This window comes from Schistocerca nitens, chromosome 6 (genome assembly GCF_023898315.1).
Source record: "Schistocerca nitens isolate TAMUIC-IGC-003100 chromosome 6, iqSchNite1.1, whole genome shotgun sequence".
NCBI lineage: Eukaryota > Metazoa > Arthropoda > Insecta > Orthoptera > Acrididae > Schistocerca > Schistocerca nitens.
In genome coordinates this window covers 380,740,563-380,767,444 of record NC_064619.1, presented here as the reverse complement: position 1 = coordinate 380,767,444, position 26,882 = coordinate 380,740,563, and the positions used below count along the sequence as shown (strand labels likewise).

Genomic DNA, 26,882 nt, shown 5'->3' with positions numbered 1-26,882 from the left:
CTGCTATCTATGTTTTCTTTTATGAAAAGAATGATTGAGATCTTGCCGATTAGCCGTGAAAGAACGAAGATGTATATGTATGTATTGTTGAGTTAGTCGCCATCTTGATGAGATTCTGTATGAGAAGGAATTTAATACATGAACTAAACTAAAGTAAGTGTGTTCGCGTATTATTTAACTGATTATTATTGACAATGTCTGCTTACTACGCTGTGTTGCACGGGATCAGTGGGGAACGTCTGATTTACACTGGACGAACCTGCCGTTTTGTATGCTCAAGATATCCAGTTACTTCAAATAAATAGGCTAACACACTCTTACCAGCAGATCTCCGATCTTCCCCATGTGATCACCGAAAGTTAATAATTATTATAAATGTTTTCAGGAGATCGACTGACAATTTTCGTCGCACCGAGACTTCGAAATTGCTTCACTGCCTTATGGAATTTAAGTTAAGCTCAGTTTAATCAGGATAGAACAGTATTGAACTGTGTGAATGTGATAAGCCTGCTTTGTAAATGAAAATTCCCTTAATATACGCATGTTTTTTACTATCCTGATCAGTGAAGCTAAATCAGGACGGTGTGAGAGAGGTTTTTAAATTTCAGATCCCACAAAAAAATATTAAACGGTGACCCACATAGACGAAAATCTGTCCTGTGTCGGAGAGCACAATGTCTGCAAACGCCATGTGGGGTCGCGGCATAGACTTTGCGGCCCCCATAAACAGCGGAGTGGACGCGGCTAACTGAGACTCGTCCTAAGTTCGTGCAGGAGACAGTTAAAGTTGTGCTGCGAGTAGTTTTCTCTCCGGAATGCCTTTGCTGCTCAGATATGCTACCACATGGTAGGACTGTTCTGTCCTTTTATATCAGTTTCCTCCGTGCGTATAGTGTGCCTTTTCGACTTCGGAGCACAGGAACTGAGATGTTTGTATAATCTTTCTCACAGAATCTCAAGCTAAAGTACAAAAAATATATCATAATTTCTCTTTCTGACAAGAAAACCCTCCAGATTACCCTGACATGTGCAGTGCGATTTTAATATTCCGGTTTCATTCGAGTCGCTGCAGAAAACTGTAACATGTATTAGTTACAGAGTATCACACGGCACAACTACTTCTTGGAATATAACGGTTACCAGTTCAGGGATAATAATTTTGAGGATGATGTTGCGTCTACGCTAACTCACGCCAAATTGTACTTAAGTGATGAGAATACAAAAGTCGGTGTGCCGTATTGGGGCCTCTTACTCCACGAACGATGGTCTTACCGAGTGAGCTGTTCCCGCACGAATTGCGTCCAGTCCTCAGGGTCAGTATTCCATTGCCTCTCTGACACGTTCCAGATTTCAAGTAGACTTTCCAGCGTCCTAGCATTATCAGCAAAAAGCAGCATGTGCGTTCGGGTCCCAGTCCGACACAGTTTCAGTCTTTCATAAAAATTCAGACATCGCGTATCTCCTGCTGCAGGAAGAAAGAATCGTTTTTCTAACATAATCGGTTACAAGTTTTTAGCATGCACTTGTTGCCTTCATACTTCCCTTCAGTCGTGTCGCACTGGAGATACAGTGCCATAAACACATCGATTTAGATGAGAGAAAACTAGAATAAACACTAGTTAATGTAGATCTAAATGTGAAACTGATGTCACTAACTTTCATTTTCGGTAGATGAATACATTGCTACAGTCAGATTAATACTATTACGCTTCTACTACTTACTGATTTTTCGTTGTTTTTTCTTCAGTTCCGTAGACGATAAACATTCTGAGTAACACAGACTATCGATTCATTTCAGTCACGTTAAGAAATAAAAACCAACAACCAAGACGGCCGCAGTGGCCGCGACCGCTACGGTCGTAGGTTCGAATCCTGTCCAGGGCATGGATGTGTGTGATCTCCTTAGGTTAGTTAGGTTTAAGTAGTTCTAAGTTCTAGGGGACTGATGATCTCAGAAGTTAAGTCCCATAGTGCTCAGAGCCATTTTTGAACCAACAACCAATTTTTTCTTTGTCGGTAAGGTGGGAACAGAAAAATAGAGGGCACTGTTTCCAACATCTTCAGGTGCTTCACTGTATACAGGGAACAAGAGAACGCCACGCCATGAAAGAGACAAGTAAAAGGGATAATGTCTGTGTCTACTTACAGTCAAAAGATGAAAATTTCTAATTAAAGCTGATAAAGCCATTCTCAACATTTCTATCCTGCTATTTAAAAATTCTGATTCACGAATGTGCGAGCGTCTATGACAAAATGTTTTGGGAGCTAAGGCCATTCCGAATGTGAAAAAGAGCCCAATAAAAATGTCAAAGTCAGCACTTAGTAGGTATTAAAATAATTTATAATAAAAATAATTAAAATATATTTATATCCCGCTATTTAAAACTTCTGACTCACGAATGGATGAGCTCCTATGACAAAATGTTTTGGGGGCTAAGGCTATTCCCAATCTGAAAAAGAGCCCAGTAAAAATGTCAGAGTAAGAACATAGTAGGTATTAAAATAATTTATGATAAAAATAATTAAAATACGTTCCAAAAACGTCGCGTTTGTAACATTTAAAGAGAAACGGCTCTCCATTGTGTAACACTTTCCTCTGTTGTAGGCAGTATGTGGAGGCAACGTTGCTGTTACCTGCGCCAACTAACCGCTATCTGTAGCGAGGCCTACATGGAAAGCTGTGGATGCGCGGTGTCGTAAACATTAAGTAACCAGATATCGTGGCGGAAACTCTGGGGGCTGGCTACACATTTTAAATTACCAAACTGCAATAAGCAGAAGTAATACGCTTTCTTTATGAGTCACGTAAGTCAGAATTACTGTGACAACTAATTTCAAAAGACTTTCTGATAGTATGTGGGATCCTATATGCCAGCACTATCCGCTGCAGTGAGTGTCCTTACAATTAATAAAATTGTTTACACAAATAAAAGCCTTTTACATTAACAAAAACAATGGTAGAGCTGGGAAACGTCATTCACTTAAATAGTCAAATTTGGTTAGGACGTTTCTGTGACGTAAATGAGTCCGGGAGGTGAAGGTATTTTCTGAGGCTCTTTCCAATGCTCAAAAAATTTACAATTCTTCTACCCTTTTTCTCCTGTTGTAGTATTTGAAGATTGGTGGAAACATCAGAGACTGTGTGTTCCGTCTGCTGCAAGTGACCACTCAAAGCTGACTTCGTACTGGAATTAAATTAAAACTCGTTCCCGTTTGGCCTACGCATTTTGATGGTCTGATGTCACAATAAATAATCCCTTTTTGATTCCTCTCTATGTCTAAATTTTGGCCGTTATTTTTGGGGGCAAATAGGCTGGGTTTTAAACCCCTTTACAGCCAGCTGTTTACCTGTTTTCTTGGATATCTTTCCTTAGTAAGGAAACCAATGATAACTCATATCTTTTACATCTCTATCAAGGGATCAAGGTAGTATACTCGTCATGTAATCTCTGTGCTACATTTGAGGGAGGTCCGTTTTTCTTTTTTATAATAATACTATTAATTTTATGGACGTTATCTGCTTCACAGCCATTGGTGTTAGCTACGTACTTAATTAGGCGTAACTCTTGCTCAAAAGCTACGTTCTTTGGTGGAACATTATGCGATCTATGCAGCATAGAGAGAAATGCTGCCACTTTATGTTGCCATGGGTTGTTCGAAGAACTATGAATTACTGTGTCTGAAGTTGTTGGTCTCCTATAAATATAGTAACTAAAACGATCACACTTGTAGCGAAATTGACAAATCTAGGAATGGCAATGTTCCGTTCACACTCTGTTCCATGGTGAACTCAATATTCACGTTTTCTTTACTGAGCTCCTGACGAAAATCTTTTAAATCTTGGTGCAACTGATTGTACAGCAAGAAGACGACGTCAGCATAGTAAGACGCTACTGAAAAACTATTATAATATGGGATTCTGGGTCTGTAATGTATACAAACATCTCCACAGATGGGGCACAAGATATAATAAGTGATAATCACAGGATTTTCAATGACACTTCACAACACGAGATTGATGACGTTTTCGAGATTTGGAAAATGGTTCTACAGTTTCATTATTTTAGGTTCGGAGATGAATATTACGTGCAAATACAGGATTTGGCTATGGGCTCGCCCCTCTCTTATAGTTCAGCAAGCAGGCAGTGAAATTAACAATTTACAATTCCTCATCCTCGGCCATAACCAGTCGTCATATCTGAGTCAAATGGTTCAAATGGCTCTGAGCACTATGGGACTCAACTGCTGTGGTCATAAGTCCCCTAGAACTTAGAACTACTTAAAACCTAACTAACCTAAGGACAGCACACAACACCCAGCCATCACGAGGCAGAGAAAATCCCTGACCCCGCCGGGAATCGAACCCGGGAACCCGGGCGTGGGAAGCGAGAACGCTACCGCATATCTGAGTCAACTTCAGGAATAAAGCATTACTGCCGCCACCAGATAGCCACCACAACAATCTACACAAAGCTGTCTAGCAAAGTATCGATGCATATATTTTAATAAATTCTTATGCAATAACACAAATTATTGATTATACGTACAGAAAAAGTGACAAAAGGAATTCTCCGCAGACATTCTCAAAGCGTGTTTCCACAAAACCCTTTAGGATTAACATAATCAATCCGGCTCACAGAGTGTAATTATCAAGTAGAACTGCTCAGAGCCATTTGAACCTTTTTTTTGTCTTTTACAGCGCGTTCCTCGCACTCCTGTGTGCCGTCGATACACAACCACAGCTTGTCCAACAGTCACGGACTTGTGTGCAGAATTTGTGCTTAGCAAACACAACCAGATCGCGGCCAGTAAACCGCACACTGCAGTATATCAACCATGAAACCACCAATGTGCAATCGTCAGCTACAAAAGCAACCCGCTCATTCTGCTTTAGATACTCAGAAACCACCTTCTTCGCCTCGACTGGAGTCGCTGTACTTCCGGCCTGGAATTTTTATTGGCCAGCAGTATAACAACCAATTATACCATGGTTCCAGTTGTTTTAACTTCAGAGGTGTTAGTTCCCATGTGGTTTTCAGTGTGCTGAGAGTCGCTGTCTTTTCTGGTCTCAGGTCTCAACGGGGACGGGCATCATGTCTCACTTCGTCAACCTGCACATCGTGGTACCCGAGGCGTTCATCCTGGGCAGTGGCGAGCACCACGTCGACGTCGGCAGCGGCATCAGCCTCGTCTGCATCATAGAGAAGGTGAGTCCAAGTCCTCCTCTCTCATACAGGAGCCGGCATTTGACATGTCCGGTAGATTTAGAATAAAGAGGGGGAAATTCTGTTAGACTTCGCGATAGTCGGGCACCGCAGTTCCTGAACTAATTTCACGAAAATTTTCAATTATATGCCAGTTTCAGCAACTAGTTTGCTGCTGTGAAAATGTGGATACTGAAGCAGGACTTACAACTGAGGCACGCAACCAACGATTATGTTCACCTCGTGCACGCTTGTAGCACATACCTAGACGTAAAGACTGCTGGTCTAGCATGATGAACTTCTCCGGTATTTTCAGGAAATCGAGGTTCAAAGTTTTACGTACCTGTGTGAGTACCGTACGAGAGCAGCAGCCGTCAAGTAGTGGCATTAGCACGTCAAACTAAAGACGGATCCTGACTAGACGTCAATGGAACGGAACGTCGGGAGACGTCAACGCCAAGTGGTAGAGTGTTCACCCCAGATGGAACGTCAACATAGGTCAGTTCGCTTAGCGTAATAGCGAACGTTGAAAATGAGGACAATGGTACCACCTCTGATACAAATAGTCGGTATATAGATCGAAATTAAAAATCTAGACACGATAAGTTTTTTTAATGGCCAAAGCCAACTTCATAGCGTATGTTCATTAGTTGATCGGGTAAACTGTTGAGAAGTTAAATAATATTTCAATAAACACTTAACTGCTATCGAAAATATTTACAACCAAACACACTCCACCGCAGAGCTAAAATTTCATTCTGGAAACAAATATTATTCATAAAGGGATACATAGCCCCTGTTTACTTCGTCGTACTTCACCCACTATGTTTTTGTCTTTCCTAGCAGGAAATAACGCCGTAATTAACTGTATTTTTTTCCTTAAATAAAGATGACTTTCGATTTATTACAACGTTACCTAATGAATATTAGTCCATCCATTTACGCTTTTATACACAGTGTAAGCGTCAGCTACATTCAGTTTTAGTAAAATCAAATCAGTTTTCACGTTCAGATACCTGGCCTCTCTTATAGAACACTATGTGGAGAAAAATATTCAACTCGTAAAAAAAAATTACAATTTGTCACGAAAACAAAGCAAAATGATGAAACAAAGACTAAGAATAAGGAAAAGCACTGAACTCAATTACGTAACATGAGTGAGCGCCGCAGAAATAGGTTAACTTCCGATATGTTCCGTTCCATCAAGTGTGAATCGACCATAAACAACCAAAACTGAAGCCTGAGTGCACTACGTTTGGGTCACGTCTTTTTTTTATTTGTAATCTTCCAACAAACACTGGTACCGCTACAACGTATTGCGTTTCTTCGGAAAGGAACAATGACAAGAATGATAAACATAGTGGCATTTAATATCGAGTACAAGGAATCGTGATGAAATGAACATTTATTTGTCCATCATTAATTCCCATATTGGAAATACAGTATACTTTATTGAAAGGAGGTATAGCCCGTTATGATGTGGCTATTACATATGCATGAATACATTGATACATAAATGTTCGTATCATCACGATAATTTTACCTCGCCACGAGTGTCCCACAGTGATTATTATTATTATTATTATTATTATTGCTGTTCCTCTCCGAAGCAACATGACTCATTGTGATGATACCAGTGCTTAATTGAAGACTAGAAAAGAGGAAGGACATTAAGTGGCACGAACGCAGTGTGGCCAGACTAACAGTCTCTCTCTTTAGCCGGACGAGCTAGCGGAGCCGTTACAAGGCTGGAGGCTTCATGTGGTATCGAACGGGATCGTAAAACTTTGAACCTCCATGTCTCTGAAGGCCTTGAGGAGTGCATGGTACCAGAGTAGCAGTCGTTACATCCAAGAAGGCTATCTGATCAGAAGTATCCGCACACCTATTAATATGGGATGCGACCACCTTTTTCTGTTATGACTGCTGGCGATTTCAATGGGCCTGAATGTCTGTGGAGGAACGGGAGTTCAATTTTCCTTATGAGCCCAGACCACAGAAGGCAGTGAGGTTAGGCGCAGCGGTATAGATCGAATTCGACGTTCTAACTCTACTCAACGGCGTTCCATTCAGTTCAGATCGGTACTCTTGACAAGTCAGTCTGTTTCAGATCACACGTCCAATGTCCACCCACTGTCCAGCGATGTCTCTCTTTACAACACCTCAGGCATCCAGAATGAAACTTTTAACACTGCAGCTGAGTTTGCGTTGGTATGAAACTTCCTGGCAGACAAACTGTGTGCCGGGAGGAGACTCGAGCAGGGGACCTTCGTCTTTCGCGGGCAAGTGCTCTGCCAACTGAGTTGCACGACTCACGACCCGTTCTCCCAGTTTTATGTCCGCCAGTACCTCGCCTCCGACCTTCCAAACTACACAGAAGTTGTTCTGCGAAATTTATAGAACCAACACTCCTGGAACAAAGGAGAGTGAGGGGAAATGGCTTAGCCACAGCCTGGGGTATATAGCGGCAAACATCCACCAGGCTGTGGCTAAGCCACGTCTCCGCAGTATTCCTTTCTTCCAGGAGTGATAGTTCTGGAAGTTTCGCAGGAAAACTTCTGTGAAGTTTGGAAAGAAGGAGACGAGGTACTGCCGGAATTAAGACTGTGAGGATGGGTCGTGAGTCGTGCGTGGGTAGCACAGTGGGTAGAGCACTTGCCGGCGAAAGGCAAAGGTTTTGAGTTCGAATTTCGATGTGACACACAATATCGATCTTCCAGCAAGTTTCACGTCAAGCGTCGCTTAGTTCAGAAATGTGTGGTTTGTGAGCAGCAGCTCGACCATTGTAGACTCATTCTTTTTAAATCTCTACGCGCAGTCATTGCGCTAGCCTGGACATATAGAATCACTTTGAAACTCACCAGTCATTCCTTTAGTTAATTTCATAAAATTTGTTGCACGATAGTGTATACATTACAATACTTCAGCCGGCCGGAGTGGCCGTGCGGTTCTAGGCGCTACAGTCTGGAACCAAGCGATCGCAACGGTCGCAGGTTCGAATCCTGCCTCGAGCATGGATGTGTATGATGTCCTTAGGTTAGTTAGGTTTAATTAGTTCTCAGTTCTAGGCGACTGATGACCTCAGAAGTTAAGTCGCATAGTGCTCAGAGCCATTTGAACCATTTTGAACAATACTTCAAAAGACGAGGATCTTCTTGCTGTTACTAAACGTTCTCAATAGGCTGGTTGAATAGCTACACAGAAAAAAGTTTGAGATTGCTCCGGACACTGCTCAAGTATTCAGATCGAATGTTTAGACATTAATGATTTCAAATCAGATTGCAGTCTCACAGAAGTTGCATCGCGCTTTGGCCGAATACTGAACTCAGTGTCTGTGTTCTTAGGGATATCGAAGTTAAGTAATACGCATGAGACTACATAGCGTGGATCACTGTTGGCTAATCAAGCAGTAAACCCAACTACAGGCAAAATAACGATACAGGAAACATACGACAGACTGCTTGTCTACCTACATGAGCCACCAGTTCGTTCTGAAGAATTGACGCACGTAAATAAATTTAGTTGTTGTTAGCTGACAAATTGCTCCCTTACAGCTTAAGTACAGTTTCGAACTGCCTAAACACTTTGAAGCAACACCATTACAAAACATCCGCGTAATGGCCATCCACGTTATGTATGTTCTATTTCAGATGGCCAACGCTCCTTCCATTGTTTCATTGGTTCGCGATCGTCTCGTCGGATAATGTTGTGAAAGCTGCGCAATATTTCAACGAAACAGTTGCTCGTCATCTCAGGTGCTTATTGACGTGTTGCTGCAGTGGCTCGAAATTATATGCGCAGACTCGCTAGAAAAGGGCAGGCGCTTGAGTTGTAAGGTCATCGTAGACGAATTACAGAGCACGGCGACAGCCACTACCCTGTCACCGCGTACGATAACGTTAAGCGCCACCCCTTGACGCCTGCGCTTTTCTAGTGAGCGTATATATTGGCGAGCCACTGAAGCAACACGTCAGTAAGCACTAAGCACCTCAAGATGACCAGCAGCTGTTTAGTTGAAATATTGAGCAGCTTCCACAACATTATCCGACGCGACGCCCGTGAACCAATGAAGCAGATAATACCTCGACAAAGTCTCAAATGGCACGTTCCAACGCGATTTGCTTTATCAATGTTGTATATGGGTTCCTCTTATCACAGAAGTCTTATTTGCGAAGTAAATTAGTTCAAGGAGATGCTCTTAGACAATTAAAGCTCACTAGTGTGTAAATTACTACAAGGGTGCCGGCTGCTGTGGCCGAGCGGTTCTGGGCGCTTTAGTTCGGAATCGCGCTGCTGCTACGTTCGCAGGTTCGAATCCTGCTTCGGGCACGGATGTGTGTGATGTCCTTAGGTTATTTAGGTTTAAGTAGTTCTAAGTCTAGGGGACTGATGACTTCAGATTTGAATTTGAACTACAAAGGCCGATCACAAATTTTCCGTTTGAGGGCGTTGCTGCAGCTTATATGCAACGGAGCATGACTCCGATACTTGTACATAAGCACCGACATGTAGCCAAGGGCGTAGTGTGGCATTCGTGTATTTCTGACGTGAGTGCGGTAAATGCAGAAACGTGAACTAAGGCGGCTTTATCACTAAATGTATCCAAACAAGACCAACGTGCTGGTATTTTTTTCTTGGCTGCCAAAGAATAGATACCGGTAGATATCCATCGGAGAATCAAAAATATTTGTGGGACAGCTTGTCTGTCGAAACCACCGTTGTAGAATGGTGCGCCAAGTTCTTTGCTCGTCGCGATTCAACACAACACGTCGGTTGATCTGGGAGTCCAGCAGAAGTTACTTCAACTCAAGTCGGATACACTCAAGCACACGACCTACAGTCTTATCTTCTCGTGCGATTATCACATCTTCGGTCTCTTAAAAGAAGACATTGAAGGTCAACGATTGTTGTGTGAGGAGGATGTGCAGCATGCGGTTACGGACTTGTTCACGCAGCAGGACACGGTTTTCTGACAAATGGCTATCGTCAACCGGATGCGTCAGCAGGATGTTTGCCACAATGCTTACGGCGACTTTGCCTGATTGGCACACTGATTCTGCGTCCGCCGAACAGAAACTTTTTTATACTGTAACTTGTGATGCTGGTCAAAAAACATAATAATTGTCAGAAGGAGCGTGGAATTCGTGTGTCACTTCATGATTTAAAATTTTGTCTGCAATAACAGATAAATAAATAGGACAACGATTGCGAAGCCAATGGGTACCACAGCGTATTCAAATGGTTCAAATGGCTCTGAGCACTATGGGACTGAGGTCATCAGTCCCCTAGAACTTAGAACTACTTAAACCTAACTAACCTAAGGACATCACACACATCCATGTCCAAGGCAGGATTCGAACCTGCGACCGTAGCGGTAGCGCGGTTCCAGACTGAAGCGCCTAGAACCGCTCGACCACATCGGCCGGCACAGCGTATTCAACAACATTATAATTCATTGTATTCGCTTTCAGTTCGTAAGGACTTAAAGCTATCACTGTTCCAAATCAGTCGTCTTTTTGTATACTCTCCACGCTTTATACTTACTTCCCTGTTGCAATTCATTTCTAGATGCGAGATGGTCTCAGATTCTGTCTGTGAGCTTTTCCAGAAAATGGTCACGTAAATACTAAAACTTCTTGAGGAGTCTATTTTTACCACTGGAAAAGCGCTTGTGTATTTGATACAGGACTGGAGAAAGTTCGACCAGGGGGCGTGTCTTTCATCACTGGAACTAACTAACCAGAAATCACTTCGAGCCAGATCGGTTGACTGAAGAACACGAGAAACCACTCAAAAGTGTTTTTCTCGAAGAAACTACCGATCAAACCAGTCACCAGAGCGCACATAGTCTATCCTTCTAAATAGCTGTCTCCTCTCAAGTGACACAGTTGTCAGAAATGCTGATGCGAGATTTTCATTTATTAGTTTCATTTTCGGATGACTTTTACCCTTCTTTGAACTGTCGCACTCATAAACGCACATTCTTGACGGTCACGACACTATCAGCACAGGTTTCACTTTCAGTAGATGTCGTACCGAAGAAATGGAGGAAATACTGTTCTTGTAACGCAGATTACTTCATTTGGATTATCAAAACCACTCCTCACTACCACTGCAGCTGCTGGAGTTTGGTGTGCTTTACAGTGCTGACTTCTGTGTAATGCTTACACGAAAAGTGTATGTTTCTACCTGGCCTCTATCATGAGAAAAAAGTTAGTCCTCAGAAACTGACCATACCTCGTATAAGCAGGACGCCAACAAACACGACAGAGTTAAAGCTCACACTCATGACCGAGGCGCCTCGAAACGATAACCTTTACTTTCCAAGGCAGCGAACCTGGAGTCCGACCAGTAATGCTTTTACGTTTCAGAATAAAATTCAGTCGGTAGTTGCACAGATATTTTTATTTCGCTTTACCAGTTTCAGCCAATTAATTTGTATCCTTCTTAAGCTTAGAAACATTTCAGAAGATCTTCTTCATATAAGCAAAATGTCATGGTATGCCCAAAAATGTACGTAATGTAGGTGATTACTGTAAACACATATTGACAGATTGATAATTTCCAGTAAATGAATCACATCTACGTACATGTCAATCTGTTGCGCCAGCAGCATGGCACAACCGCTTGACATGTACATAGTCGTGATTCATTTACTGGAAATTATCCATTTTTCAATCTATGTCTACAATGATCACATACAATATATATATTTTCGACATGTCATGGCTTATGTTTCTTTGAAAAAGATATTGACATCTACTAAACCAGTAGCAATGTTCTGAAGATGACGAATTAATTTCTTTAGACCCGTACAGCGAAATAAAATTTCTGTGTAACTGCCAACTGAATTTTACACTCAAAGATAAGCTAAACTTGCTGAATAATAATTTTACGTTGCGTAATTGAAACACGCCTAGCTGTAAGGGGAAATTTTTAGATGTTTGGGTACATATATGGAAAAAAACTTTTCAGATGGCACTGGCGCAGTAATTAATATAGTGGAGGTGCATTCGCATCCACATTTCAGATTTTCATCAATCCCATCACTTCAGGCAAATGCCTGCATTGCTCTTATAACTGAGTTCGAATAATATTTTCTGGAAGTTAAGGAAATTTCTTTGGCTATAGGGACATACGAATTTGCAATGTTGAGGATTAAATATCTAGAATAATAAACTCATTTAGAAAAGTCCGTTGTACTGCGTTGCAGTAAATCAACTTCTCAGTATACATAGGTTGCGTGAAGATTAAAATTAACAACAAATTCAGAACGAGAATACAGACGTAGTGGAGTAATTGGTCGTAGGAGGTGTGTTTATGCCAGACAAGTAACAAGACCGAGTGAAACTATTAAATGGACAGGAAGATTAAAAGAGTTCTCCTGACAATCATGAACAAAACCATGGTTGAAACACAAAAGTAGCAACATTGCGCACAAGTAGCCAAATAACTGGCGGCCTAACTAAAATAAATTGACTATCAATGGGGGAAATGGTTACCTGAAGAAAAAGAAAACAGGAATTGTCTAATAGTGCAGAATGACGCATATCAAGTAGTTTCTCTTCAGTGACGTATCGACTTGAAACATTTACCCGAAAGAAAGAAAGAAAGAAAGGAAAAAAATTCTAAATGTAAACGTTTGCAGCATGGGAAAGCAGGTACACATTTTTAAAGTATGAATGTTTGCAGACTGTAGTTTGGGAAGGTCCTGATACGAAAATTGTTAGAAAGAGCTCTGTAGAAAACCCCTTGCCATCAGAATAGACAAGTCGATAAAATGTTCGTGCACGGGCGGCGAAACATAGTCAACGACAAAGAAATAGTAACAGATGGCTCTGAGCACTATGGGACTCAACTGCTGTGGTCATAAGTCCCCTAGAACTTAGAACTACTTAAACCGAACTAACCTAAGGACAGCACACAACACCCAGCCATCACGAGGCAGAGAAAATCCCTGACCCCGCCGGGAATCGAACCCGGGAACCCGGGCGTGGGAAGCGAGAACGCTACCGCACGACCACGAGATGCGGGCAAATAGTAACAGATATCAGCATTGAATGTAGCACTTATACTGGGATAGAAATTTGACTAGGAAAAGAAACAATTACGGACAGTTGAGTGTAAGACAAAAGAACTCACACGGTGTGGCGGAAGTGGGTTGCACTTTCTGTGACGTGTCGTGGCTCTGGGAAATAATCAAAGCGCCTCTGTGGTTTTGTTTCGTTAATTCGCTGGCCAGTCTGCCGCTCTATTTCGGTGGGTATGGCGTTTCCAGCGGTCCTTTAATAAAGCAGTAAATTATGCTGTGAATTTCCATTTGCCGTATCGGTTCAATCATGAGTAACCAACTCATTGTGTCAGGTTTATTTGGGAGAGCATGTTACCCCGCTCGCATGTAGCCTTTCTGTTACGTAACGCCACCGAAAGCCAGCCTGCGCTTTTGTAATTCGAAAAAAGAAACAGCCGACAATACCACAGAGTGCGCCGCCGTTGTACACTCGTCACTGAACAGGATTAAAACTGCTGAGAACCATGCGACCAAGTTAATTATAAACGAATAAAAGTATTTGTTTTTTCGCTTCCGAGTCACTGACAACGTCGTTATGTTGATAGTGAATTACTCAAAAATGAAATTATTTTTTCTGTAGAATGTTTTTTCCACCCAAAGTCATATTCTTAACATAATTTGTGATATTTGGTATATTCATATTGCGACTTACAGTTTCTTTACGTGAAAGGTCTTCATCAAGTGTATGGCCGATTTTGACGATACCCATCTAGGCTACAGCCACACACCTGTCGCATTACCCTGTTACTGTTTTGTTAACTAACTAAAAATTGATTACGTTGCAAGCAAGATTACGGCTGGCGAAATGAATAAATGTCTTTAATATAAGATGTGTGCTGTGGAATAATTAAAATATTTTTTGAAGCTTGCCTAATATTGTGATTGCAACGGCAGACTGGACCTCAATCTCGGTCAAGACTGCAATAAGACAGATACATCACTGCTGCATCAAGAAACTAAAATCGTTTGTGGATGACTTCTCAAAGTCCAAAAACCTATGCACAAAATTTACAAGTCTTTAGCCACCGTTGCTCTTCAGATAAACTCCATGACCCTACAAAGAAATTTAACAACACTTTAACACCACTCAGCTGTTCAGAGTTAGAGTAATTTTCGATAGTCGCATTTGCTGATTCCTTCAGACTTTATAGGCGTCTCTAGGCTTTTCGCCCAGAAAAATTTCTGACACTTTAACCGCGACAGACATGCCACTCCTCAGCACGCCTCTTAATGAACGTACATCCCCAACCCACTGCACTAGACTAACATGACCGCTGCCCTATATACAGGGTGCTTCTGTGATAACGTTAGAAACTTTAGACGGCGATGGAGAAGAGTAAATGTATTAACCTGAGAGGGAGGGGGTAAGGGACGCTGTTCCGGAAACGACAGAGTCGAAAGTTATAAGCAATACGCCGGACATCGGACCTCTGCTATGGCAAACTCTTTGCTTTCCATATTTTGGGAGCAGGTTCTATGAACCAAAAGAAGAAAAAAAATTTCAATGAACAAAGGCTCTAAATGCATGCCTTAAGAGCTTCAGGCGCTTGTTCGACCGAAGAGATGCGTTTCCCAGTATCAAAGATAAGCAAATTCTCGTAGTACTTCAGTTATATGGTTTACAGCCCATGCTTACCGGTGAGTTTTCACTTGTTTGCAAGTGTCAGAGACTTCAGAAATATTTTCGCTTACAGCTTTAGACTCAGTCATTTCTAGACTAGAGTTGTTTACCTCACTTTGATTCATTTACCCTTCTCCATCATCCACAAATGGTTTTACGTTCATCATGGGATCTTTCTGCATAGTATGGATCTGCGTTGCAAGACCACACGTAATGACACATACAGCACATATTTAAACACCTCAAATGTATCAAGTTTGTGAACAGATTAATTTGAGTTGTTAAGGCGCCAGTTGGATTATCTGTCAGTAATCCTGAGATAATGTCTTTCCTTGTCATGTTCCTTACTTTCTCAAATCAACCAGTGAAAACAAATATCAGTTCAATATATATTTTTTATGTTTACATATGTGTGTTACTATGGCAGCAGTTTTATTTAAATTGTTGATAAATGTTAAATCCTGATCTTGTTCAAGCCTACTACAACAGCAGTTATACATCGTGTAATGGGTATAAGTACAGATATTTCTACTGGTGACTGAGGATGGTGTATTGAAAAACATCACATCAGTATTTACGTCGTTTGCAGATTAATAATTATATATATTACTTATCGAATGTTTTTAGGTTGGTTAGTACCTCCAAGTATGTGTGGCAAGAGGAAGCCATTAATGTTTATTTTCCCCTTGGCTGCGGGTCAGGTTTTGAAGTATCAATGCATGGACATAAACTGGTTAGTCTCTACTGGCAGACATAATCCATTTAGTGGTGTAGTTATGGCGATGCAGAAAAGATCAGTTCAGAAAGCTTGTGACCTGTTTGTGGGAAGACTGTTTGATCCAGAGGAAAAACAGCCGACGTACATACATATATATATGTACTAATGAACAACATATAAAAGTTTCTGCATGTCATCATCAAACTCTTGAAAGCAACACATCACTGATATCAGCTAATCATGTGATGTAAATGAGTGTGATCTCATAATAAAAGTCAAGACGTAAAATAGAAAGTCCTTTACTAAATTTGTAGCTGTGGCACCTGATAAGAAAAAAAAATTACTAGCATATTCCTGAGTCGCAGACATCCAAAGATATAGTGGATTCAGGAAATGTAATAACAGTGGTATATTGTTAACCTTTCGTTGACGAGTCGTGTACATTCAGAGCTTCCGCAAAGATAAGTGTTTTATTGTGTAGTAACAATTAAGGCAATATCATATGATAAATAAGTAAATTAGTACCTATAGTAAGCTATCTATTGAATGTTTCACTTTTATTTGCATATTTTTTGGAAAAATAAAATATTTAATGGGCGCAAATTTTGGCCTAGGATTTGCTTACGTTATCATATACCGTAAGTTAAGCAATTATTTCAATAAAGTATAGTTTGTGTTGTTAGTGTATTGTTACACGCTGTTCGTCTGACTCCCTAGTAAGTAAACAAAGTGAAAAACTTAGGAAATGAATTAAAAGTTCATATAATGCAGGCTTAGTGCTTTGCTTATTTTTGTTTCATCATGAAGCAATACGGATTTAATCGCTTCTATTTCTCCGAAGGTTCTGAATTAGTGTACAAACTTTATGCCTATGCTTTCTAAGGAATTTTCTATATTAATGAGTAGGAAGTTATTCCTGTTTAATTTAGACTAAAGTTAATATAGGGATGCCATGAGTGAGTAGTGTATAACTTGCTGTGGTGTTGTTAGTTACAGCATGTGGAGTGTGGGCTGTTGCAGTTTCTTTCATCTGGGTGACTGCAGTGGCGTGGAAACTGAGGAAATAAACAAATCTAATTTGTTTTGTATGATTTGCTGTACAGATAGGAAAACAGTGGAATAGCACAAGAAGATTGCTGGCCCTCAGGTGGAACTAGATAACGCAAAACAAGATCTGGAAAGGTTAAGAGGGAGGGTGGCGGGGTGGGGGGGGAGGGAGTGAGAGCGAAAAGAGAGTTGGGAAGCGACAACAGGTTATAGAAGAAATAGGAACAGATAGTTTTGTTGTTAATGTGGAAAGCAGGTATGATCCATTGTCACAGTTGGGAACTGATGAGCCACAAGTACCTTTAGCAGTAGGCAGGACACAACGAACTTACAAAAAATGTTTAAGAAGTAATAAGTCATAAAAATTTGTGGAGAAAAAGTTTTGTTGTTAGATCGTTCACATGGTAGAGGTGTTGGCCAACTGTTGCAGGATTGACTACAGTCAGGCTATCAGGTCACAAGATTTTTTAAACATAGTGCAAGTCTGGGTCAGGTGATACAGGATGTAGGTTCACTCTTCAAAGATTTCACAAAGGAAGACACCAGGGTAATAGTGGATGGAGCAGGAAACAATGTAGCCGGTGACATGGTAAAGTAGCTTCAGCAACGAGACGCATTGGTGTTGGACTTGGGTCTCCTCTGAGGTGCTATGGCCAGCTCCTAACAGAAACTGGAGATGTTTAGAAACTGACAGAAAAATTAGATACATCTAGTTGTGAATCAGCCAGTCCACAAAAACAGCTATCGTTATTGCATCAGAATATCCAAGAACTGAGGGTTAGATAGATTAGATTAGATTAGTTTTTCGTTCCATAGATCCGTTCTGAGGAGAACCTTTTTTTTTTTAGCTGAAATAACAATACTAATAGTATGAGTATATACAATACATCATTTGTTTCTATTAAGAAATTCGTCAATAGAGTAGAAAGAGGTGGCCACTAGTAAGTCTTTCAGGCTCCTTTCAAACTGATCTTTATTTGTAACTAAATTTTTTATGTTTGCTGGCAAATTATTGAAGATGAGTGTTCCTGAGTAGTGGACCCCTTTTTGAACTAAAGTAAGTGCTTTTAAGTCCTTGTGCAGATCATTTTTGTTCCTGGTATTGTATGTATGAACTGAGCTGTTTGTTGGAAAAAGAGATATATTATTTAGGACAAATTCCATTAAGGAGTAAATATACTGAGAGGCAGTAGTTAGTATACCGAGTTCCTTGAAGAGGTTTCTACAGGACGTCCGTGAATTTACTCCACAGATAATACGTATTACACGCTTTTGGACTCTGGAAACTTTTGTTTGACTTGAAGAGTTACCCCAAAATATTATACCATATGACATTATGGAATGAAAGTAGGCAAAGTATGCAAGCTTTTTCATTTTTATGTCGCCTATGTCTGCTAACACTCGAATTGCAAATACACATTTGTTAAGGCGTTTCTGAAGTTCTGTGGTGTGCTCCTCCCAACTGAATTTATTATCAAGTTGTAATCACAGTAATTTAAGACTGTCAACCTCTTCTATCTGCTCTTCTTCATACTTTATGCATATGCTGGGTGGAAATCTCTTACAGGTTCTGAATTGCATGTAGTGAGTCTTTTCGAAGTTTAATGTCAGTGAGTTGGCTTTACACCATTTATTAATATCCACGAAAATATCATTAGCAGATCTTTCTAGAACTACACTCGACATACTATTTATTGCAATACTTGTGTCATCTGCAAACAAAACGAACTCTGCTCCTGGCAGTGTAACTGAAGGGAGATCATTAATGTATACAAGAAACAGCAATGGCCCTAATATGAGCATACTGAGTTGCTTATTTGTGTCGAAGAATCAGAGTTGAGCAAACCAGGTGATGTAATCTATCTCTCTGAACATTATGTGACCACAGGTCTCCCATCTTACAATAAAAAGCAAGCAAACAGTGGTTCCTGGTGATTTTTATGTGGATTTATTGAAAATCTCTACCAGTGAACAATTATTGTTGCAATCAGTGACACTGTCATTAAATTTAATTTCCACTATGAACTTTGCAACTAGAGTATGTAAATGCTCTGAGACAGCCACTGACAATATCAGTCATATGTCAAAATCAGTAGTAAATGGGCTACCTGATCATGACGTGCATTACCTTATGTTAAATACTGAAACATGTCAGGATGTAAAATCTATTAAATCTGATTACAATAGGTAAAACTCAATTAAAATTAAGAATTTTATGAGACTGCTCAAAGACTTGAAATGGACAAATGTTTACAACAATTCTGACTCAAATCTAAAATAAAGCATTCGATTAAAAAGTACTTCCTCATTTGAAAATTGTTTTCTCCTGAAGATAATTCAGATCAAACAGAAGTCCAAAAATAAACCATGGATTACACAAAGAATAAACGCATCATGTGGGACAAAAAATAAAACTCAATCTACTATCTAGAAACAGCTCTGATGTTAGCATTGTAATGCATTAGAACGAATACTGCACAATATTGAAACAATTAATCCAGAAATCTGAGCAGCAGTATCGTGAGAAAAAGATAATTACATCACACAACAGAATAAAAACTACATAGGATGTAATGAATATGGGACATAGTAAAGACAGAGACAGGTAGGGCCAGAAGGGAACATATAGCTCTAAAAATAAATGAGACATTGGTAACAAGTGCATGTAGCGTTGCAAATCTCTTAAACAAATGCTTTGTTTTGATTGCTCACAGCTTGAGGTTATCAGGTGCAGTAAACTGTGCAATGAGTTATCTGAGACCAGTCTCTACAAATAACTTCAGTAAAATGAAAATGACACTCACTTCTCCCAAATAAGTAGCGTCCATCATAAAATCCCTAAAATAAAAGTATTGTAGTGGTTATGACAATATATCAAAAGAGTTAATCAAAAAATGTTCATGTGAGTTGAGTTCTATCTTAAGTTATTTGTTTAATCAATCTCTTATCAGCAGAATTTCCAGATTGGTTAAAATATGCTGAAGTTAACCCCCTTTACAAGATGAGGGATGAAGAAATACTATAAAACTATCGACCAGTTTCTGTTTTGACAACTTTTTCAAAAATATTTGAAAATGTGTTTAAGGGTCTTTTTAAGCATCTGACTGCAAATAATATGTTTTCCAAGTCACAATTTGGATTCTTAAGGGTTCTAATACAGAGGAAGCTATTTACATGTACAGTGAGAATGTACTTAATTCATTTGATAACAAATTAGAGGCTACTGCCATTTTCTGTGACCTGACAAAAGCCTTTGACTGTGTGAATCACAGCATTCTCTTAAGTAAATTAGAATGTTATAGCGCCACATTTAATGCTGCAAAATGATTCGAGTCTTGCCTAACTAACTGTGAATAAACATTGTCATTGTGAAATACCTGTAGAGCAAGAAGTTACCCTTCATCTGATTTGTAATTAATTACATGTCGTGTTCCTCAATGTTCCATCTTGGATCCATTGCTTTTACATTAGTGACATCTCGCCTGTTACATTGCCACATGCTAAGTTTGTTTTGTTTGCAGATGACACTAACATTGTAATAAATAGCAAGTGAAGTACACATTTAGAAAAGGCTGTTATTGGGATTTTCACTGATATTAATAAATGGTTAAAGCTGATCCACTGTCATTTAACTTTGAAAAGACCCACTTTATACAGTTCAGAACCTGTAAGACATTTTCTTCCAGTATGTGTAAAACATATGAAGACATACAGATAGAACGGCCCAATATTGTGAAATTAGTGGGATTACAACTTAATAACAAATTCAGTTGGAAAGCGAATAAAATAGAATTGTGAAATCATCTAAACAAGTCGGTTTTTGCAGTGCAAATGATGTCAGATGTAAGAGATATAAATATAAAGAAATTTTCATACTTTGGTTACTTCCATTCTATTATGCCATGTTGGAACATATTCTGCATAACTTGTCAAACCCAGTAATTAGTGCAAAAGCGCGTAATAAAACTCATTTTTAGTGTAAATTCAGGAACACAATGTATAAACCTTTTCAAGGAACTGGGTATTCTAACCACTGCAGTTTGCTGCAAATAATAGTACTGTATATCCAGTCAATAGCGCAATATATAGTATCAATACTAGGAGTAAGAATGATTTACATAAAGACCTAAAATCACATACATTGGCTCAAAACGGGGTCCAGTATTCTGGAATACAAATTTTTTATAAATTGGCAGCAACTATTAAACATTTGGTTTAAGATGAAGTACACTTTAAACATAATTTGAAAGACTTTTCGGTAGGCAACTCCTTCCACTCTATAGATGAATCAGGGACTTTTAAACCACCTTAAAGAAATATGTTGGATATCAGTTTTGACTGCACTTGCTCACAAGTCTAGATTATGTATTTTGCGTGTGATAAATTTATTAAAAGTGTAAAACTATGTTTTATTTTGACAATGTATTAGTTCTGTAAAAATTAGCAGTTCCCATTTACTGTAATGTGTTTACGTATCTTGACACTCTCCTCACAAATGATCAGGGAAGTTAGTATTATATTCACATGTTCTAAGTTTTTTATGTTATACTTTCTGAGATGTTACACATCCACGAGAATCGTCTTATTTTTGGGTTAGTGGAACGGAAATTGAATATAATGTAATCTAACCTAATCTCAAACCGGCAGCAACATAGCATTCATGCTTTGCTGCTCATTTGAGCAAACTGTAGTGGACAGAGAGAAAGTGTTGTAAAAAGCGATACAACTGTTAATGACGCGCCCATGGCTTCATAACATACTTAGAAAGAGACAGAAAAGTCGAGTAGTTGCACATTCGCAAGCTTTCGGCAAAGTGATACTCAGCGCTACCACATAGGAAGTGTCTGCCATGCTGTTGCTTCCCCCATCCTTATACAGCCATTGTACGGATTATGACGTCAACAGTCACCAGCCCATCGACGTGTGAGGCAACGTTTCTGACCTGTATAAGATGCTCCCACTATAGTCAATCGATGGCTGGGTTCCGAATTGTGTTTGATTGTCTTCCTTGAGCGCGACTACAATAACAAACAAGCAGTTTCAGCAAGCATCCGGGAGGAGAACGCTACCGAGTAGGGGAGCGAAAAGCTGACGTTTTCGTCATTTTATGGTTTTGTGGAAGGAAGATTAGCCGATTTTCGAAGAGACAGGATCAAGTCAATTTTCGAGCCTCCAGCTAAATCACGGCAATGAATGAGTCCTGTGAAAGACAAAGCAGGTGTTAAGAGTTCTGTCGTTTACAAAATACCATGCAGTGCGGAGAGTATTACATTGGGCCTACCTTTCCCACGATTAACAACGCAGCATTGACCATGTGAGGTGTAGGAGGCTACCCTTGAGAAATCGTCAGTAGCTGAACGTGCATTGTAAAATGGACATAAAATGGCAACGATCATATCTGTCGTCCCCAAGGTTAACACTTTCACTGACATTATAACTAAACAAGCTGTAGAGACCAGAAATCTGGTATCACCATCCAAAATGATGGCTGTTTGCAGATGAGCGCAACATGGAGAGCAGCCATCGAAAGGTTAAAGTGATCGTGCCAGATATGGGACAACAGACTGAGCACTCGCGACGTGACAGTCATCATGAGGGTTATGTAAGGATGAAGGCAGGAAACCCACGTCAGTTACCTCTTGACAATGGCCAAGGCAGTACTCAGTCGAAAGCCTGTGCTGTACACAGTGAACGTAAAATCTTTCTCTGATTACAAATTTTTTTTTCTAAAGAACTATGTTAGATCCAGCTACGCTATTTGTTGCAAACGGTAGCCTGGCTCATGAAGTTTCTAAAGGAGATACTTCCACGTGTGCTCATTTGTAGCCAGTGGAGAATCTAAGTGATACTTATCTCCATGTCTTTCTTTATCAACATCCCTTCTATCACCGTATCTACAGCACCTCATACTCGCGCAATGAGAGTTCGCACATCAGAAGCTGTTGAACGAAACACACTATCCTTAACGTAGCCTCGCAAAACGTGTCACAGAGGTTTATGTGTGGTGAACGTGGCAACCATTATGTTGGACCGTCCCCACCGAGCCATCTATCCGGAAAGAATTAGCGAACAAACAATCCCCATTGTGGCCTTGTTGAAACACCACCCATGGTTGAAATTTCTGCAACTGAGACGCCAAGTAAAGTGTAGAAGAGCATCCATAAAAACTTCATGAATTGAGCTACCATAGGTAACAAACAGCCTAGCAGCATGTAGCAAAGTTCATTACAAATCATTTTTCGAATTCGGGGAAGGACTTTTTTGGTCACCCAACTCTTTTTCACGGTATATTTTGTACGGTCTACGGGAATATGCATTTAAACATGACAGTAACCTGACTTATACACTGAGGTGATACCTCCTGATATCGTGTCGGACCTCCTTTTGCTTGATGTAGTGCAGCAACTCGACGGGGCATAACTCGTTGGAACTCCCTTGCAGAAGTTCTAAGCCATGCTGTTTATATGGCAGTCCGTAATTGCAAAAGTGATGCTGGTGCAGGATTTTGTGCACGAACTGACCTCTCGATTATGTCCCTTAAATTTTCCATGAGGTTCATGTGAGGCACTTGAATAGTCCAGAATCTTCTTCAAACCAGTAGCTAACAAGCTTCACGTGTCCCTCTGCCATATTTAAAAATTCCATCGTTGTTTGGGAACATGAAATCCATGAATCGCTGCGAATGGTCTCCAAGTAGCCGAACATGCCATTTTCCAGTCACCCATCGGTTCACTTGGACCAGAGGACCTAGTCCATACCATGTAAACATAGCCCACACCATTATGGAGGGACCACTAGCTTGCATAGTGCCTTGTTGACCACTTGGGTCCATGGCTTCCTGGGGTATGCGCCATACTCGAATCCTACTATCAGCTACTACCAACTGAAATCAAGACTCATCTGACCAGCCCACGGTTATCCAGTCATCTAGGTCCCAACCGGTATGGTCAAAAGTCCAGGAGAGACGCAGCAGGCGATGTCGTGCCGTTGCCAAAGGCATTCGCGTAAGTCGTCTACTGTCATAGCCCATTAAAGCCAAATTCCGTTGCACTGTCCTAAGGGATACCTCCTTCGTACGCTCCTCATTAATTTCTGCTGTAATTTCACGTAGTGTCGCTTGTCTGTTACCAAAGACAACTCTATGCTTACGCCGTTGCTCTCGATCGTTCAGTGAAGACCGTCGCTCATTGCGTTGTATGTGGTGACAGTTAAGTTGAAATTTGGTACTCTCGGCACACTCTTGACACCTTGGATCTTAGAGTACTGAATTTCCTGTCTATTTCCGAAGTGGAATGTCCCATGCGTATAGCTCTAACTAGCATTCCGCGTTCAGAGTCTGTTCATACCCCGCCATAGGGCCATAATTACCTGGAAACCTTTTCACATGAATCGCCTGAGTACAAATTGCACCTCCGCCACTGTACTGCCATTCTATACCATGTGTACACGATACTATACCCACTTGTACATGAACGCATCTCTATCCTGTAACTTTATCATTTCATTGTATTACTTACGATAACAGAACACTGATTTTGTTTTTCTAATGAAGCTACCGTGAAGCTGTATCGGCCCTCAGAGGATGTATCCGTATAGTTGCGTTCATGTAACAAATGGTTCAAATGGCTCTGAGCACTATGGGACTCAACTACTGTGGTCATTAGTCCCCTAGAACTTAGAACTACTTAAACCTAACTAACCTAAGGACATCACACACATCCATGCCCGAGGCAGGATTCGAACCTGCGACCGCAGCAGTCGCACGGTTCCGGACTGCGCGCCTAGAACCGCGAGACCACCGCGGCCGGCTTCATGTAACAAATTTCGTATCCATATAATATAGTCTGCCTGTTGCTGAGAAGCTCTTGGGGTTTCAACGGGTGGCGGGGTCAATCCACCTCGCCCTATCGAATAGTGTTACATTCATCTTCTAGCGAAGTTGGACACTTCGCCAGAAGATGTTGAGTATGACACTCTTCGAAATGTCGTGGAGCTGTAACATAGCCATCCGGCTGGAAACCACAGAGCTTTTCGTCAGCAGCATACAGGGTATATATTCACACATAGTCCGCCTGGTTTTCTTCTGTCTCTGTCGTAACCGAAACACTAACGAGGAAAGCGATTTTACGTACAGCCACATATTTCCGGTGACCGTGAGACGTTCAGTTGTATCTCTGCAACTCACAGTACGCGTATCAGCTTCGTATGGTAATTTCCTTGTCGATGGACCACTGTTGCCCGATCGTCCTCCACCCTGTACTCGACTGTGTGCCTGGCGTATGCGAAGGGCTGGCGGCGGCGGCGGTGGCGGGTGTGGCGCGGTCTGCCATCCATCAGGCGTTGCCACGCTGCGACGTCATTATCCCCCCCCCACACCTCAACCTGCCCTCCCACCCCCCTTCCCCCTTGGTATCTGCACCACTGATTGATTGGCTGACCGCAGCGATGCTGTCCGCTGCCGTCACACGGGTTCATCGACTCGTCTCGTGTGCGTTCCTCATAACGAAATGAGCTGCGTTCTTCACAGAACTCCTACACCGTATAACACACGCTACAAACACCTCCTAATGAATAAACACTTGTTTGCAGCGAGAACGTTAACGTCCACAAGTCACCGAATTTCCAGTGTCTTCGTTCGCGATACGAATGATTTGGCCGTGACGCGATGTGCACACACGGTAAGCAGCTGTAGCCAAACGAACTCGTGACACATCTACGGCCGTGCAAATGATTGGAAGAAGCGAGATACGCACATCCGCCTCTGCACAGCGCCAAACACAACATCTCTATTAAATGTCGCTTAGTCTAGGCAGCACTGACTGGAACGAAACATGTCGCCTACCGTTCATTCCGTGCAATTGGATCCGTTGCTTCCACGGTTTGACGAATGTATTTAATTTTAACTTTGTGGCCTGTGACCCTTCCTTAGCCTAAGGGGGAAGTCATGTACTCCACCTGACCGTGAACTGCGTACACATCTGTATCTCGTATTTTAACTTTGTGTACCTCATTTTTGGGGATGGAACTTTGACACCGGCCTAGCACTTTCCTGAGCTAACGTGGAAAACAGTAAAGAAATCATCTCCGGACTGGTTTTTGTACCACACCAACGATTTCTAATTGTGATTCGACCCACTTTTACCTCAATCCCCGAGTTAAAAGATCGTGCACAGCACCTTACGCTAAACGAGCAGGTCCGTAGTAAATGGATTGAAAATTTCTAATTGCCGTATTTCCGAAGATGTGACAAAATGGATTCAGTCTGAACTGCCTTAACTGGACCTTGGAATCTACATCAACATCATACTCCGCAAGCCAGCTAATGGTGTGTGGCGGGGAATATTTTTTATACCACTAACTGAGCCGTCCAGAACTGTTCCACCAGCGAATAGCGCGTGGGAAGAATGATTGTGGGTAAATCTTCGTATTGGCTCTAATTTCTCAAATTTTCTCCTCGTGGTCATTAAGCGAGACGTGTATGGGAGGAGGTAATGTGTTGTCCGACTCTTCCCGGAAAGTTCTCTCTCGAAATTTCAGTAGTAAATCCCTTTTTGACGCACAACGCCACTCTTGCAACGTCTGCCAAAGGTGTTCGTTGAGCATCTCCGTAAAGCTGTCTCGCCGGCTAAACGACTCCGTTACGAAACGCGCCGCTCTTCATTTTATCTCCTCTATCTCTTCTACCAGTCCTACCTGGTAGGGAACCCAGATAGATGAACAGTATTCAGGAATCGGTCGAACACTCGCCTCAAAGCCGCTTTCTTCGTGGATGAGTTACATTTCCTTAAGATTCTTCCTGTATATCTGAGTCTGACATTTGCTTTTCCAACTACTTGTTTTATGCGATCATTTCACTTAGGGTCACTCTGGATATTTAGTCTTAGGCGTCTTACGGTAGACACTGTTTCCAGCGGTTTGTCATCAGTAGTGTGGCTGTACAGTAGTGTATTTCTTTGACTATGTATGCGCAATGTGTTACATTTACTTACGTTCAGGGTCAATTACCAGAGCTTGCACCATTCACAAACCCTCTGAAGGTTATTCTGCAAATCGTTACTATCTTCTGGCGTTGCTACTTTGTAGTAGACAATCGCATCATCTGCGAACAGCCTGAAAGAGTATCCGATGCTTTCTACTTGATTATTTATACAGGGTGTTTTAGAAGTGGTGGTCAATATTCAGGGTCCGCAGCTCGTGGTCGTGCGGTAGCGCTCTGGCTTC

General features: G+C 41.1%; 1 protein-coding gene across 2 annotated transcripts in view; it reads left to right on the top strand.

Moving 5' to 3' along the window:
- Window positions 1-26,882, top strand: part of LOC126263075 (hemicentin-2) — a 2,049,386-nt gene that overhangs the window by 1,875,697 nt on the left and 146,807 nt on the right. For both annotated transcript variants that reach the window (XM_049960064.1, XM_049960065.1), the window contains one exon: window positions 5,073-5,207. In XM_049960064.1, coding sequence (XP_049816021.1) covers window positions 5,073-5,207 — 135 coding nt within the window. The remainder of the gene's footprint in view (window positions 1-5,072; window positions 5,208-26,882) is intronic.